The sequence below is a fragment of the Paramormyrops kingsleyae genome, chromosome 13 (genome assembly GCF_048594095.1).
Source record: "Paramormyrops kingsleyae isolate MSU_618 chromosome 13, PKINGS_0.4, whole genome shotgun sequence".
NCBI classification, from domain to species: Eukaryota; Metazoa; Chordata; class Actinopteri; order Osteoglossiformes; family Mormyridae; genus Paramormyrops; species Paramormyrops kingsleyae.
In genome coordinates this window covers 7,757,699-7,775,255 of record NC_132809.1, presented here as the reverse complement: position 1 = coordinate 7,775,255, position 17,557 = coordinate 7,757,699, and the positions used below count along the sequence as shown (strand labels likewise).

The 17,557-nt window shown below is 41.7% G+C and overlaps 1 protein-coding gene and 1 long non-coding RNA gene across 2 annotated transcripts in view; one reads left to right on the top strand and one right to left on the bottom strand.

Moving 5' to 3' along the window:
* LOC140578148 (uncharacterized) overlaps nucleotides 1–17,557 on the top strand; it is a 103,209-nt gene that overhangs the window by 11,459 nt on the left and 74,193 nt on the right. The window lies entirely within an intron of this gene.
* LOC111833975 (iroquois-class homeodomain protein irx-3-like) lies at nucleotides 12,315–15,752 on the bottom strand. Its single transcript, XM_023792786.2, has 4 exons — nucleotides 15,225–15,752; nucleotides 13,507–14,521; nucleotides 12,877–12,940; nucleotides 12,315–12,637 (listed from the first exon to the last, which is right to left on the bottom strand). The coding sequence occupies exons 1-4, from the start codon at nucleotides 15,432–15,434 to the stop codon at nucleotides 12,583–12,585; spliced, it is 1,344 nt and encodes a 447-aa protein (XP_023648554.1). The 5' UTR covers nucleotides 15,435–15,752; the 3' UTR covers nucleotides 12,315–12,582.

The window sequence follows — 17,557 nt, the reverse complement described above, 5'->3', positions numbered from 1 at the left end:
GAAAGGAGGGCCAGACAGTGCCCCAGCAGCTGGAGTTAAGGACCTTGTGCAAAGACCCAACAATAATGTCACTCTGCCAATCATAGGCAGGTTCACAGGTTCTGACCTGCTGAGACACATTCTGCCACCATATAGTATATATGAAGGCTGCTCTGATTAGTTCTCTGAATACAGCTTCAGAAGGGAAGCTTTCTTTGTGTTGTGCAAAAATATGTCTAGTACTGAGTCTCTTTATGAGGATAAAATGTGAAATTAGTTGCACTGGGAAATGCATTGTAACCAGCTCTCTTTCTGTGAGTATTTTAACACATTGCTAATATAGAGTAACACAGCACCACTATAATCAGGGCATCTTAAAAAACGTAAATTCCATTTATTGAGCCCCTGTGCGATCTCTCACGTTGCAATGCCATGTGACCGGGGCTTGAAATCAGTGGTGTAACTGTTTGTGGTAGCTATGGTAGTTTAAATATTTTCATATCAGCTTACAATAAGGCTTTTTTCTGTGCCCATTTGCTTAAATTATTTTTCATGTAGCCTAAGTATTGCATGAGAAATGGAAGTGTGTTCGATCCAAACATGCATTTCTGAACTTGCCTGGAACATAAAAGGAGACTTTATGTACAGCAGCCCCCGAAATGTGCTGTAATTCTGCTCGAATGCTGTATTTTATATTACTTGTCTATGTACTTTGGCTGCTTTAGTATCTACTCCATTACTCAGTTTTCATGAGCCTATTTTCATGGGTTGCTCTTTCTATAGACACTTCAAAAGAGAATTGGACATTAATGGGGTTAGCTATATTACTCTCTGAGGACAGTCTTGTGGTTTTGCCGTGTTCTACCATTGGGTCAAAGGAGACATTTTTATTATTTAATTATTTCAGTGATTGAAATCTGTAAAATCTTTGTTTTACAATGTATGTAACCATACAGTATATGACTGGATGCCAGTTCTATAACCATGGAAATGTCATCATATGGAATATCGGCAGCTCTTTCACCACATGGAAGATTTTCCTGCTGCGAGGAAATTCAGTAAGACCTTTAAGGGCCCAATGAAAGGCCAGTGAGATGCTGGTAGGCAGTGGTGGGACACGGGAATGTTAGGATGTCTGCGGCCTTGGGAGCTATCTCTCTGAGGTACAGGAGCACCCACCATATTCTCTGAGGTACAGGAGCACCAACCATATTCTCTGAGGTACCGGAGCACCCACCATATTCTCTGAGATATGGGAGGACCCAACTTACTCTCCGAGATACGGGAGGACCCAACTTACTCTCCGAGGTACAGGGGCACTCACCTTCCTCTCTGAGGTACAGGAGCACCCACCTTACTCTCTGAGGTACAGGAGTACCCACCTTATTCTCTGAGGTAAGGGAGCACCCACCTTACTCTCTGAGGTATAGGAGCACCCACCTTACTCTCTGAGGTACAGGAACACTCACCTTACTCTCTGAGGTACAGGAGCACCCACCTTACTCTCTGAGATACGGGAGGACCCAATTTACTCTCTGAGATACGGGAGGACCCAACTTACTCTCTGAGATACGGGAGGACCCAACTTTCTCTCTGAGATATGGGAGTACTGTACCCACCTTACTTTCTCAGATACAGGAGCACCCACCTTCCTCTCTGAGATACAGGAAGACCCACCTTACTCTCTAAGGTACAGGAACACTCACCTTATTCTCTGAGGTACAGGAGCACTCACCTTACTCTCTGAGGTACAGGAGTACCCACCTTACTCTCTGAGGTACAGGAGTACCCACCTTATTCTCTGAGGTACGGGAGCACCCACCTTACTCTCTGAGGTACAGGAGTACCCACCTTATTCTCTGAGGTACGGGAGCACCCACCTTACTCTCTGAGGTACAGGAGTACCCACCTTATTCTCTGAGGTACAGGACCACCCACCTTACTCTCTGAGGGATAGGAGTGCTCCCTTACTGTCAGAGGTATGGGAGCACCCACCTTACTCTCTAAGCGCCCCACCTTACTCTCTAAGTGACCCACCTTACTCTCTGAGATACGGGAGGACCCACCTAACTCTCTGAGGCTGGACTCTGCTAGCTAGGGACAGACTTGTTACCACTTAGTGAATCTGAGGTAGGGCTGCACGATTCTGAAAAAATGAATCGCGATTACGATGCTCTGTAACCATTAAATTAAACTTTTATTGCACTCAATAAACTGCAAAAGGAAACACAACAAAAAACGACATATGCCAAATATATGATTGATCCAGGATCAGCATATCAACTTCTAACAGAAAGGAAATGCTCAATTGGCTATTCATTTCTTAGTCACAAGGTTATGCAAATAGCCTGCCTCTGAAACACAATACAACTGCCATCTTTAAAACAGTTGCGAACTCAAAAAACAATGATAAATAAGGTAAAAAAAGAATTAAAATAATGATAAAATAATAACATGGATGCTTGGGCAATTGAAGCAACCCAAGCTTTAGCTGCGATCTGGTCTAAAGAAACAGAGATCAGGACGGCATAAAAAGAAATGAAGTATTATGTATAATATACTAGGACAGCACAGTATTGGAAACTTTCTAAGCATTGCAATGTGATTTTCTTGTAATAAATATTGGGCTATTTGTAAAACAAAAAAGGAGTTCAACACAAATTTCTCAAAAACTCATCTAAGGGTGATTTAAACAGCAAGGATGAATATGATTATGATTGTCTTGGAGAATGTATGCAGCACTCATGCAAAAGCAGGGAGGATAAAACTTTAAACTGATTTTTAAACATATACTAGATAATCTGTAAAAGGAATAATAATGAAAATTGTAAGGCTAGCCAAGGTTTTTTTTTCTATGGCAGAGTAAAAATGTCTTAGCGAAACTTAAACTCCATGCGCTATAATGTCTGTATACAGAATTGAAAGTAAGAAAAAGCCTAATTTTAATCTAGCGGACTAGTGATGTAAGAATTGGATGTGCATGACATGCGATGTTAGCATTGATATACATCTTCCAGCCCTATAATATACTACAGCCACTTTTTACAATTTTGTAATTCAGTACAAAATACGCCGCCTCGCGTTGTGATGTCATTCAACGCCGGTACCAGTTTTTACGCCAGTGGAAAACCAACACCTTGAAGTACCGTACTTTTGGTACTTTCTTGAAGTACCAAAAGTAAGGTACCTGGTGTGGTGAAAATTCACCCTTTAAAGCGAATGCAGAATTATGGGATACTTGAGACTCTCTGGGGAAAAGCAGAGCACTTGTTTTGATCCAGCTGTTGTAATACAATGTAGAAGAACTGTTGTAATTTACAAATGAGATCGCATAGAGGTGAGAATCGCGATCGCGGTTTTTCTATGATTACATGTACAGCCCTAATCTTAGGCACAGACACAGACTGGAAAGTGCAAATATACTTATTAAACCTTCTTCTTCATGTTAGTGTAAAACTGATATGATATTATTTGCCTTTGCCTAAGACTTTTGTACAGTTCTTCATGTGTAGAGTTTCAGTTGAACACTGAAGTTGTGCACTGTTTTAAATGATGCTATACATTTCAGAAATTCATCCATGTCATCTGGTTGTGTTTTGGAAGCTGCAAGTAGGCAGCTGTGTGGCTTGTTTCCTTTTCCCTCAGAAGGACTTAGAACGTCCTGTTGTTTAGCATGTTAGCAGTGCAAGGTCTGGCCATTGATGGTGATGATGCAGACCAGCAGAGTGTTTGGGGTTATGGTTAGTCTTAGGTTGTTTTCCAAAGAGTTAGTGTATGATGACCACTCTCCTCAGGAGCCTGGCCATGGGGGGCACGGAGGGGGGGGGGGGGTTATCGTGACCATTCTCCTCAGGAGATTGACCTTTCAGGCTGGGTTTCTTCCGATCTGTGTGGAGAAGATTTGGGCAAAACCATTTCACTTCCCCCACCCTAGCTGAGAAAGGTATTTTAGAGCAGGGGGAGGTGCGAAGGTTTTCTGAAGCTCCCTTGCCTGTTTTTAAGGAAAGCAGAAAGCAGCAGTATGCAAGTGCTTTAGGCCTAAGCCCAACATGGCTGTGATGTGTTTAGGATGTTCAAATTCAGTTGGAAAGGCCCTGCCTTCTGTGAGTGATTTGTTGGTGCATCATCCTCATGTAATAGCATGACGTGTGGGGGCTGGGTGCATATGCTAGAACTGAACCCAGATATGCCGTCATGGAGGAATGGCCCAGATTACACGACGGTCAGGAACAATGCCACACCGCAGACCTCTGCTGGCGTACTGAGCTGCCTTTTCTCCAGCCCTTCTCTTGGTCCGGATAGCCCAACACTGCGAAGCGGATGAGCAGCCGAGAACAGTTTCTCACGGTTCCCAAAGCCACGGATCTGCCTCACATCTGGCTCTGGTGACAGATATATACCAAAGAGCAAGGAGAGAGAGAGGGGGGCAGGATGGAGTGAATGTCTGGTTTCCAGACGGGAGGAAGACTGACGTGGACTTCTGAAGAACACCTGTCTGTCAGTGGCCAACTGCCCCGTGCGGCTCAGCAGGTGCCTCTGATTCCTCCTCCAAGGGGGCCCCTTAAAATGCCCTCTCTCCAGATTCTTTTACATGGCATTTTTCACATTTCCGAGACGGATGGCTGCTTACCAGCCTCGCGCTGGCGCTGTGTTGGTGGTTCTGCCTCCTGACAGCCCCAGAGTGTCAGGAAGAAAGGACAGCACATTATAAGCGCTGTCATTCATCTCCACCGGCCAAAATGTACTTCCACTTGGTCTACAAATTTTCCATGCTTTGTAGTCCATCTTTATTCTGCTGCTCTACCCCCCCAGGGATTTATTATGATTTACAATCATTGTAGCCCAGGGGTGTTGTGCTCAGCGTGGTGGAACGCATGGACGGGCGTCTCGATCCTGCAGGTCCTGAACACTTAGCAGTGATATTCAGACAGCACAGTTTGCTTCTTTGCCCAGTGAGATTCATTTTATGGCCCAGAACTCATATTCTGACTGTTTGGGTTTTGTCTGATTACCTATATTGCTTAAATAACCTGTTTATAAAGATCATTCTATGATATAAGACAGCGATCTGCTTTTTATTGTCTTGTTTCTGTTTTCCATCCAATTAATTACCATTGTATCCATTCATCCATCCATCAATTCAGACACTGTAGTTGATATAACTTACTGGCCCCACATCATATGTCGTTTGCTATATATATCCCGAAAAAGGTTTTTATCTGTTTATGTTAAAGGAGAAATGTGGTCTCCTTCAGGACGAAGAAGTCAGAGTTCATCTGCTGTATATTTTAACAACTTAAGATAAATATGCTGAGATGTTTCTAGGAAGAAAGACGGGAACCTCTTGGGATTTTGACATGGAAGGTCTGTTACTACTGGCAAACGGACATAGTTTATCTACCTGCAGATTTTATATCTCATGTGTCATTTCCCATGGTTATGTGATGTAGCTCCATGCTGGGAGGATGTTTTGATCTTGAACCCTGACCTTCTCATAAAATAATCATGTTCAGGTCCTTGCAAAACCAAGTATATGAGATACTTTGTCTTAGCTCATTATTATGAAGGTTTATTGCAGCATGCAGTTTTTAGGAACTTGATCTGCTTGTATCCCATGAAAACATGAAGCTGATCTGGCCAACGTTTGCATAAGAAGGGAGGTGGGGGCAAAAGCCTCCCCTGACTGGAGAAACGCTTCGGCCTGGAGGTCTGAGCCCTGCTGGTGGTAGTACGTCCTCTGGGTCATTTGGTCTTAGTTCTCCATGTGTCTGAGCCGTGCTGAGAGGACCTGGGACATTGTGGTCCTTGGTGGAACCAGCTGTTCCATCCATCCTACTAATGGTTCCGGTCCATAAAGACGTCTGCTTAGATGTCTGCTGTAGCCTCTCCACCCACCCCCCCCCCCCACCCAGGCCGCGATCCCGTTCTACTCATTGTGGAAGGCGGGAGGACAGGCCCGTCTCTGCGCTTGTCCCCGCTGAAATAAAGCCGCTGTCTTGCGTGCACAATGGGCGCTGCACTCTCGGGCCCTTCCTCCGTCCGCCCTCATTTGCATGGCAAAGCGATTATCAGACCGAACGGTGTCGTTGCGGAGGACCCGACAATGTGGCTGACAACAAGTTTATCTAAGCACAAAGAGGAGCCGTGAAGAATGGCGCGCTTTATTCTGCTCTTCTGGCCGAGCTTTAACATATTGAAATGTGCCCGGTCGCTGGGGGATGGTGTCAGCGGGCTTTGTGGCGGAAGATGGACTGGTGGAAATTGCATTTACCGCAGAAAGAAGGAAGACTGCGCGTGTTAGCGGGGCGTGAATGCCGGTATTCAGCCCTCCGAAACGAGAGCAGGAAAGGCTCCTGGCAGGATCGGGAGATGAGCACTACAGGGCTTGTTTTTCTTAAAGGCAGAGAAAGCAGTAGATGTTTACATCTTTTCCCGTTCCCTAGCCGTCATCACTTGGTCTGCAGCTCAGTCCTCACAGAGCCAAACAGAAGTTCTGCAGTGGGTGCCAGTTTCACATACGAGCGCTACCCGTTAGCATTAATATCTATGTTCGTGTTGAAACGATGGCATCATATGCTGTGTTGTAATCACAAGCACATTTTCAGCTTGACAGATACACAGAGGCTTCCTAGTCAGTCAGCATGGCCTCATCTTAGCCGTGGTTTTATGTTTGCAGGCATGGAAGAGCGCCATTGACATGCTGCAGTTGCAGTCCATGAAGCAGACCGAAAAGAGCCTTTTGCTTTTCCTGCCCAAGTTAAACCCAAAGGCAGTTCAAAACAATTATTACTGGATGTTCCTTTGTACATGAAGTAATCCTTAATGCTGTGAACTTGGTGCACAGCAGCAGGTCCCTGGTGTGGACTGGGCCAGCTAGGGCCGGGTGATGTAAGGAGTTGATCAGATGTACGATGGCTCTGGTTGCACGAGGACCCAGCGCTCTCCTCTGAACGGAGCGTCTTGCCACTAGCTTAGCGCTGCATGACCGGCCGAACAAAGTGTACTTCCAATAAATAAGCTCACCGACTTTCCCTTACATGAAGCTAATCTCAATAAAAGATCAAAGTGCCAGGGAACGTAAATGATACTGCAGCACCCTCATTAATAAAAATCTGGGCATCTTTATCAGCATCTTCATTTGTAAAAGGCCTAGGGTTTGTTTTCGTGGAAAGTTCGGCGCTGTTTGGTGAAGCCCTTCTTCAGGAGTCTGGGCCAAGCAGCTACGGTTTTCTCATAAGCGAGTCTGTCGCCTGACCTTCTTTTGAATACTGTTGATAATTATGCAGAATGTTCCGGCAGGAGGCCAAGAAATGTAGGGCAGGGCGACCCCTTTAAAAACAGAGGCCTGACTTAATACCTCTACTTACAAATGGTGTAATTACAGACTCTGGCAAAAGAAACCTGAAACACAGTCTTGAGAAGTGGCTGGGGGGGGGGGGCTTACGTTTTTACAGTCTGTGTCATAACACGCCCCCCCGCAAAAATAAAAATGTGTTGTTAATATTAATGGCAGCCAATCTGACCTTGAGAGCATTAACATCACTCTGGAAATGGCAGATTGCTGCGCTGTGTTGGGTCATCTTGGCCTCCCGCACCTTGAGACTCCCATCAGGAGAAAGTACGTCTTATTAGTTCACACCCAGTGTCTACATTCTGTGCTACAATGGTGAATAGTGTGCAAAGCTGAGAAAGCGCAGGGGCCGTCGGACTTCAGATGTTTCCTATGGACTTTTGGAGAAAGGGAAGCTTGGTCCAGCTAGTGGCTGCTCTGGCGGACCAAACCAGCCTGGGCTGTCAGCATCGAAAATGTCCCCATAAACCTGTTATTTCAACCTTGTGGGGACTTTTTTCAGTCAATTGTATAAAAATCTGTGACTGCAATCAAAAAACTAAAAATGCCAAAAGACCAGGTATTTTGTTTGGTTACTTATGGTTAAGGTTAGGGCTGGGTAGGTTGTTATCGTTGGGATTAGGGTTTTGCCCATAGAAATGAATATAGTCTCCACAACGAAACATACCTAATAAGTGTGTGCGTGCGTATGTGTCTGTGAGACAGTAAGATAGAGGATGTGATCCTTCATTAACAGCAGTAACTCTAATAAACCAACCGCTAAACTCTGTTAAAAAACAACTACAGCCGGAATGGTGCTGTGGGAAGATTAAGAGAAGGGGGGGGGGGCGATGGGGGAAAGAAAATAAAGAGAGCTCTGCCCAGCTTCAAAGGGTCCATTTCCATAATTGCCCTGCGACTTGGGTAAAAAAAAAATGTGAAGAGGCCCCAGAAAAGCACAGTCTTTCAGATGGCTGCACGGCAATAGGCCCGGGAGCAGCCGCTGCTGCCACATTCCCCACTTGTTGCCTTTCGAGTCCAGCGAAGGCATTCCCTTCCCTAACTCCCCCCAACAATAGGCGTGAAATCTGTCCTCCTTCGCCCCTGTTCCAGCGCCAGTGAATGGCACTGTTCCCAACCCTTTGTATTTATAGTGGCACTACGGAACAAAAAACAAAAAAAAATGCTGCAGCAAACTCAACTAATGGCAATAGTTAGGAAGCAGGAGCAGTGATTTTAGTCCGTTCCGACTCGGTCCAAGTATTTACTATAAAGTGTTTCAAAACATCTTTATAAGTGTGTTTCTCTCTCCTTGGAAGAAAGCGGGGAGCGCTCTGCTTTAGTAATCCGGGGTGTTTCTGCTCCCTGCGAGATCCTTGGGCATGCCTGAGAGCTGCGGTCGCAGAGCAGGGCGCATCCCCCTGACGAGGTCACGGTCCGCCTTTCTCTAAAGCTTATTGTGACCAGTTGGGCCGTGATCCGACCGCTGCCCCTCCTGCCCCCGCCCCAATTCCTGCCCCGCGGCCCATCTCACTTTCACCCTCTTTAAAGCCTCGGAGGGAAGTGGCGACCCAGAGCTGGAGAAGCAGCGCTTTGCTCCAGCGATGTTGTGAGGGGACAATCAGCATTGCCTCATAAAGGGATTAGCAGCCCGGACAATGGGCCCCGGCGCCTTCAAAGCCGGACGCGGGGTACAAAAGGAGTGACATTTGAACATCTAGGGGGCCGGGGCTGCCCACAGGAGAGGAGGTGTCGACTGGGGGCCAGGGGACAATAGCCAAGGAGTAGGATGGGCTGGCAACACAAGGAGACTTTTTTTTTTTTGCCCGTTGGCCTCTTTCAGAGCACACCACTTGTCTGAAACGCTTGTATTTATTTACTTTATTTTCTTTAAATTCAAATTAGAAGTTGACGGCTCCTTTTGCAGGCCCTCACAGATACCAGAGCAATGCAATCTGGCTCGACTAGATCAACCAAAGCCCACAGTTAGATGCATATCTGTACTCCACTGCAAAGCCAAACATATTGTTCTGTTTATTGTTTGGTTTGCTACAGGTAGCTGGGTCATCTATTCAGATTGTACCTTCTATGTATACAATTTACAAATTTACTTTTAAAACATTGGATAGTATTTAAAATTGTGTTTCTTGTTTGTCAAATTGCATTCTATATCCATATAATTCATAATTTTTTCAGTTTTTTTATTTTAAATGTAATTGTAAAAAAAATATTACAGTTTCATTTAAATGTAGGTCGATTTTGGAAAATCGTTTCCCATGACTTTTACATCACTTTACACAGTTTAAAAAAAGCACTGTAAATATAGAACTTTGTATGATCGACCTCATACTGATATTCAGCGTAAAGATTGATCCGATCTTGATTCGATAGAGTACGTGTTAGAGTTACGTAGCATGCACAACTTACATATTATCATTAGTACAAAACTGATAATAGATTGATTTCGTTTTCGAGCGATGATTTGGTGTGTATATTTGTGTGTGCACACATGAGCGGAGCGAGCTCTTTGCGAGCACATGCAATTTTATCCATCAGCAATTTCAAAGCATATTCTCTTGTGTGTTTGCAAAAGGCTCTCTGTCGGGTGTTAAACATTGCTAGGAGCGAAGAAAAAAAAGAGGAGTCAGTGTTGATTATTGCTCATTAGCCGCAAGGACATCCACTTAAAGTGTGAATAAATGAATGATGCTCAATGCCCTCGCGGAAATGGCCTCCGTGCCGCTCTGAGCAAAATGTTGCTTAATATCTTCCATTTGCTGTAATATAAAAGACGCTTGTTGGACACAGCCGCCATGATTATTTTGTTTAACTGACACTTTAGAACAGCAATTTTGTGCAGCGATTTATTAAGCTTGAACTAATTCGAACAGTATCGATGCGGGCGCTTTTACACCGAATAATAATATTTTTAATTATCACAAACATTCAGTTTGTAATCAGATCTTTTTAAGCTAGTTGCGTAACAATATATAATATGCATTGCATAAAAGGTCATTTTACGTGAAATACTCATGCTTGTTACTGGCCTAGAAGCATGCTTCAGGCGGGCGGAATACAATGATATCGGTCACTTGCACATCGTGCCATTTCCTGTGCCTAATCTGGCCTTGCGCTTCTCCGAGAGATCGGGTATAAAGCAGAAAGATGATGACATCAATCAGTGTCCGAGACGATGCTGTGATTTATGAATTATGCATAATAAGCGCTCACTTAGATGCTGGGTTCTCAGGAAGATAATTGATTAGACAGGAAGGCGACATGGAGAGAAGGCTGGGAAAGGCGGCTCTTTTTCCTGTTATACAAAGCCCCTGACTCACTCCTCCTTCCTCACTCTTGGCCGGGTCTCTAAGCAGTGTTTCGGCCTGTATAGATGTCTAGATGGTGAGGTACTGTCACTTATTCAGCCTCTTTGTGGTTCACCAACCGGACCAATGCTCCCTTTAACATCGTGTCAGATTTCTAAAAGCATCTTTGCTTTTTTTCGGATAATAGTAAACTGTCCAATAGCACTAAACCCATTACTGAACCTTAGTTTTAGTTCATTGTTTTAGACTGCCACATTTGATAAACGATAGTTATGCATTTCTTAGTGCTATACATAATACACAGTTTAAAAATCTGAATTTGTCACAAGTTCATTTGTACAGTTCGTTTTTGTCCAGAATTTTAATAAAATGTGATTTTACAGGCATAATTGGTAGGAATCTCTTGTGTGAAAAGTAATTTACATTCAAAATTTTAACACCTAGCTATTTAATAGTGCTGATGGTGTTGGTAGTGGTATTATGGGTAATAAACATGTGGGTAAAAATATATATATTTTTATCTGTTTAATGTATTTCTTTGCAAGTCATTAATCAGTTGTTAAACAGCGCACAGACAGAACGGCTGTGTGTTTAAACCTTTAATTTTCTAATTTGCATTTTATATTTCGTTAACTCGAAATTTAATTAAAATAATTAAGCATTTGAGAGCATTTGAGAGATGTTGCCACATCCTAAAAGTAATTTACGAATTAAATTATTTTGTAAATTCTGTAAACATTCTCATTATAATACTACCGTAGGCCATTTTAGTGGACCACTGTATAAAGTCAATAGCATATAATCATATAATTAATATAACTGTCATTTTATTGTCAAATTTTTATTTCTTGCTGAAAGTTCAATATTTCTAAGCAGAATTTCAGAAATGTTAAATGTTTTAACTATTCGACTGCAATGAGAAACTACGAAGAAACAGTATTATTCGTTATATTTAACGAGCAACGCTGACTGCTAATATTTCGATATTGCCACCGAATTTTAATTATGCAAAAAACAAATTTGCTTGCAATATGAACGCATTTGGCACATACACAGAATAAATTAAATATATGTATAGGTCCAAATGCAACTGTTCAGTAAATGAGCCTTCAGAAAACATGCGAGATTTGAATCAACCTGTAGAGGGAGCTCAAGTTCCAGCTTTCCTAAAAAAAATACTTCTTTTGAGTTAAAAGAAAATCCGTTGATATGCAAATCGATTAGAGGTAAGCAAACATAATATGCGATGATACTGTACTGGTGGCGTATGGTATGTATTTCAGAACAACTTATTAAATGACTGAAAATGAACTATTATTAAATGACTGAAAAGCAATACATATTAAAAATGAAATAAAAATCAAAGAAACAAACTTTCTCAACAGTTTGCACATTGCCTGTGTACCATTAACCAATTCACAATTATAATTCAAAGACAAAGAAAATTAGAGCTAATCAAATTCTGCCCGAACCAGAGTCCCCCGAAGATGGAAAGGTTTCAAATAAACGAAAAATATCTCCCTTCAGTTTTAATGCAGTATAACTGCCGTTCCCTTTGCTGGAGACAAGCGCGCTTTTCAGTCGAAATGTAATGATTTAAATTCGCAAACAGGGAAAAATCGCTTATGCCAAATTCTCGATAATGCCTCTTAACCACGACAAACAAAACATGCAATCGATAGTTGTAACTGTTCATTTATTAGCCAAAATATATATATTTTCTTGTACAATTTGATTCACAAATATGTACATTTTCTTTACTTTATATACAAAACAGTCTGAACATCAAATTCTTACGGAACTTACAAAAAGAACTCCAAAGACTACAGTTTTCATACAATATTACATTAGCAGTTTTACACAGGACATGCTTACAATTATACATAGATGCAGTATTCTTAATTTACATTCCTTACAGCAAATCAAAATAAAAAAAAATGAAAAAGACTATGAGGATGAGAGTGCGGATAGAACCATTGCGGCATCTAGCTGGTTCTGTGGCCTGCAAAATACGGGAAAAACAACGTAAATAATCTGGGTATGTTTCATTAAAAATATCTACTTTTAGGGGGGAAGCGATCGATAATAAATATTTCAATGCAGCCATTTATTATATTCTACTTAGTTAATTTACGTATGATTTTTATTATATGAATTTGACGTCAAATCATTGTTCTAGACATTAAAATATATCTGTGAACCGGCAAAATAAATACGCTTAAAACAATACAGGCTTCTTACCGTCTTTGAACAGGGTGGAAGGCTGTTTTTAACTTTTTCTCTGCATCCAAGGCACTAGTTCTGTCTGAAATTAAAATCGCAAGATGCATTTAAATATGAGTTTGCAGGCTTGAACGCGTACAAAAAATGTCACCACTCCGCAATCTGCATCGGTGACTTCTACAGAAACACATTATTGATTACTCACGGAGTATTTTAGGTGAAAATTAACAGAATATAAAACTAAAATACATAACCCAGTCCATTAATTGTCTTTTTACACCCAATTCGTTATCAAAAAGGAAACTGTTCCAGCTTAACGACCCATCCTAAAAACATATTTCCCGTTTACAACTTCCCGGTGGTCAGGCCTCGGCATTTAAATCAGAATGTGTTACATCTAAATGTAACTTCTTACGTATTTAGAGAGACAGACTTAATTACTACCGCAACATCTGCAATTTTATTAATTGTAAACTAAAAGTAATAATGGCTTCTATTTTTATTATTAAATTTAATGATGTAAAAACGTGATAAATAGAAAATGCACTTGAGTGATATGCTATACAATATACAAGGTTGTACAAAAAAACAATTATATATATATATATATATATATGCATATGAAACGTCAGCCCCGGTAATAAGTACCTGATAGAACGGATTCTGAATGAAGACTCTTGTCTTCGGTGTGTCTGCCGTAGATGGCCAGGCCGTTCGTAGACGCCTGGTTCGCTAGTCCAAGGTAATGGTTCGAGTTTAACAGAGCAAACTGGTGGGCAGAAAAAGCTCTGTTCGTCCAGTTTTGAAGTTTCCCAACAGGGCAAGAGATTAGTCTATGAGGAGCGATGATCGTTTGCGCTGCAAGCCCGGCAGAATTTCCATGTATTTGTGGAGACTTTCTGGGATTGTCTGGAGTTGTCGCCGTCTCGGCCAAAGACCAGATTTTAGGTTTCTGGGCCAGAGCCAAGTTATTGTCTGAAGGTGGCGAATTGACAGATGCTGGGTTTATTTTTAATTGATCGTCGTTGTAATGTGTTGCTTTTATTTCTAGGGAATGACGGTTTAAGTGGTCACCTTGGCGCCCCTGAGTGTCCTTGCTTTCTTTGACCACAACTTTTAGAAATCTCTGGTCTGGTGCCTGTAAGTCCTCGTAACTGTCAGAAATTTCCGAATCGCTTCTCCCGTCAAGTTTCAAATCGGCATTTATGTCATCCTGATCATCCAGGTCGTCCTTGTTTTCGATATTTTCCGTGTCGATATTTTCTAAGTCTATCTCTTCGTCATCCTCCCTCTTGTCTTCCTCGTCTCCTTCGTGATCACTGTTGTAAACATTCCCTTCTTCGTCTGTCCGGCTTCTGGGCGCCCAGGTCATTTTGTTCTCCTTCTTTAGTCTTCTCCTGGCGTTAGCGAACCAGGTGGACACTTGAGTCAGGGTCATTTTGGTGATGATGGCCAGCATGATTTTCTCGCCTTTGGTGGGGTACGGGTTTTTCCTGTGCTCGCTCAGCCAGGCTTTAAGCGTGCTTGTACTCTCCCTGGTGGCATTCTTGGGCCTGGATGGGTCCCCAAACTGATATTGCCCATAGGGGTAAAAAGCGGGGTGCTGATGGGCAAATCCTGTGTGCTGTACACCCGGGCTGTCTTTCAATTCATACTGAGCTCCCTAGAGAAAAAAGTAACAAACAGGGACATGGAGACATATTAGTAAATACATTGTTCCTGGCCCTGAAAAAGTTACATTCACGCATGTGTCACTTTATGAACAAAATAATCGCGGTTGGTCGCAGTGCATCCATTTAGGCAGAGGTCTGGAAGAGGCATGATGAGTTTTTTTGTAACTAAGGGGCTTAAACGCGAGGGCTTAAACCTCAGATTGGCGTGCAGAGTTCTGTATATAGGATTTTAAAATTAAATAAAAGTATTACAAACAATAAAAGTACAAACTAATTAATTGCATATTTTGCAAAGATATAGACTTCAGGTTCTGGGTCTACAGCGATGTAAACATACATAAACAGCCTCTCTTATTAGTGTGCTTTCTGCGGACGGTGTGCACGTTGTAGAGTTAGAAATGCACCTGAACATACCAGGTATATCACTTATTTTACTTTTTGTTTGAGTTCCACGTTTTTGTTATTGTTTTGTTTGTTTTTGTTATTGTCTATACGGAAAGTTCGCTATTTAGACGCCTAGAAATTATAAGCTATGTTTTACTTAAAAAAGACATATAATCTTTATCGATTTACTAGTACAAAAGCCAGATGAGCATTTGTTACATTTGAGTCACATTTTACTCGATTTGTTTCTACATTTTTTCTTCAATCACTTTAGTATTTCAGTAATAGATTTTTAAAAATTAAACTTACCAGCTGATTGAAAACTGATATATCGTTTGAATAAGGAAGGAACGCGCCATATCCTTGTGCAGCGAAGGGTGATCCGTACATCGTAGAAAGAACATTAGAGAGCGCGCCGGATGGACTGAGCTCCGTCCCGACTCGAGAACTGCTGATCCCCGGGCGCTCGGAGGCGTACATCGGTCTGATGTACTGATATCCCAGCTGCGGGAAAGACATAGTCGCAGAAAAAAGGCTGCTGTGATAACAAAAAGTAAATCGCTTTCTTGGCAGCTACTACAGTATCCACTTTATTCTGAGTACGGCCAGCTGTAAAGGAAGTCTATATTTCCTCATACAGCGCTGGTGTAAAAACGATCCAATAGCGCTCTCCACCCTCACTTTCCTATTGATCGGAATGGACTAAGGTCAGGTCCTTAAAGATTGCTTTAGATTATTGGGACTCTTAGCTCTGATTGACATTCATAGTCGTTTAGAAGCCCCTCCCATTTCTCAAGCCTCATTCTCTCTCTCTCTCTCTCTCTCTCTCACTCTCTCGCCCTCTCCGTTTCGCCCGCCTTTCGCTCTTGCTCACTTTGTATTTCCGCTGGATAAGTGGACTGACGTCGCAACCTCTTATTTGAATGTTTTCAGATCTAATCGCTAATCATTTCATTTGTTATTCCCCCCCACGCAGCCCTGTTCCATTCTCACTGCTAATTCGCTGTCTGCGGTCACATACACGAATGACAAATAATTCAGTTCTCTTAAATGATTGACTGATTATTTACAATTTAGCTGTTCTTAGGATCGCACTTACAATGTTGTTCATAATGATCAATTAAAATGTATCTAACGGAACCCAAATTTAAAGAATTGGGAGAATTATGTTCCTTTTTCTGCTACAGCAACTAATCCTACTAATTCTTAATAAACTTTTGTAGCTTAGAAGGTAACTTTCATGCACAGTAATTAAAAATTTTACCTATACATACGATGTGTTTTTTTTTTACTGATAATGTCTCAGTTTGACTACTTTTCTCGGGGCCACTAACAACATAACCTCCAGCAACTCAAGAACATATATTTTTCTACCTACCACGGTACTTGATGTTTTGAGGTTCAAGGCGACGTAACGCACGAAGTAGAAGGCTTGGAAGCTTTCTAGTCTGACGGCTCTGTTTGTAAATGCTTAACAGCAGCGTCACCATGAATAACTCTCGCTAATGCACTTATTAAACTAGCTCTAGAGATGTGATTTCTGCAGTTAATAGCTAATAGCGTTAGACGATACAGTTGTGAGTCGTTATTTGTTAAAAGGTGATACTTTTGGCAACAACACTGCTAAAACGTGGGACAATCTAGATACGTAATTGAGATTTGAGTATACGTCGGTATAAAGCATTTCTTTGATATAGTTGGAAAAAAACTCGTTATGCGAAAATTTTCAGTGATTTTTGGTTCACAGGATGCTTAATTTCCGAAAACTCACTTTGTACACAGTGTGGTTCTATAGCACAAGCAGATGCTGGTTATAAATTCCCCGAAACAACATATGAAAATCCGGAAGAAGCAGCTTTGTACTGTTAAGTCTTTTCTTTTGAATCATTTTCAAAACAGTAGAATTAAATAATTTCTTGCTTGCAATTTTACAATAGCCATCCTGCAATATTGACGAAAGGATTAAAAGACTAATGTATTCCAATTTTGTTTTAGTGATCCGATCGAGCATTGTAGTTGTTGAAATCCTTAATCTTCTTTTAACTGATTATTCGTTATTTGTGAGTGATAATAACCGATAGGCTATATTATCTCTCAAGTTTGACACTAGAAAATCCTGGATGATAAATGCAAATTCTAAATGTTACTGCTTAATGTCCAAAGACTGACGACGACCCGACAGAATCTCGATTTTAGCGTAGTCCACTTATTACAAACCGCCTGTGGTTCTATTCAGACAAAATGGTGATCACCGCTTAGCGCTCAGTAATGCAGTTAACGTCCAACGATATTGTAGCTTTGATATTGTAGTATTGTAGCTGTTAAACATTACAGGCCTACATGTAAATCATTATTTGCAGCATTCGGTATATCTAAAACAGTTGAGTTTTAAGTATATTTTCAATCGAATTGATAAAATATAAAGGTGCGTATTTAAGAAAATGAATAGATTGTTTTATTAAACCATCGAATAAATTTCCTTTGGCGAAATAAACCGCATTTCCCCACACGGCCAAGTAAATCCAACGATAAGAAAGCGGTTACAATAAAATTAAAGGCGCATGGTTTCGCTTAGCCTATGTGCCTGCAAGCTGGGTTCTGCACAACAGCGCTCAAAGTTCATGCACCTCTCATCCTAGTAA

Coding starts and splice junctions, on each gene's coding strand:
- LOC111833975 (XM_023792786.2), bottom strand. CDS start 15,434: ATGTCTTTCCCGCAGCTGGGATATCAGTACATCAGACCGATGTACGCC. Junction 14,522..15,224: donor TATCAGTTTTCAATCAGCTG/GTAAGTTTAATT, acceptor TTTTTTCTCTAG/GGAGCTCAGTATGAATTGAA. Junction 12,941..13,506: donor TTCAGAATCCGTTCTATCAG/GTACTTATTACC, acceptor TTTTAATTTCAG/ACAGAACTAGTGCCTTGGAT.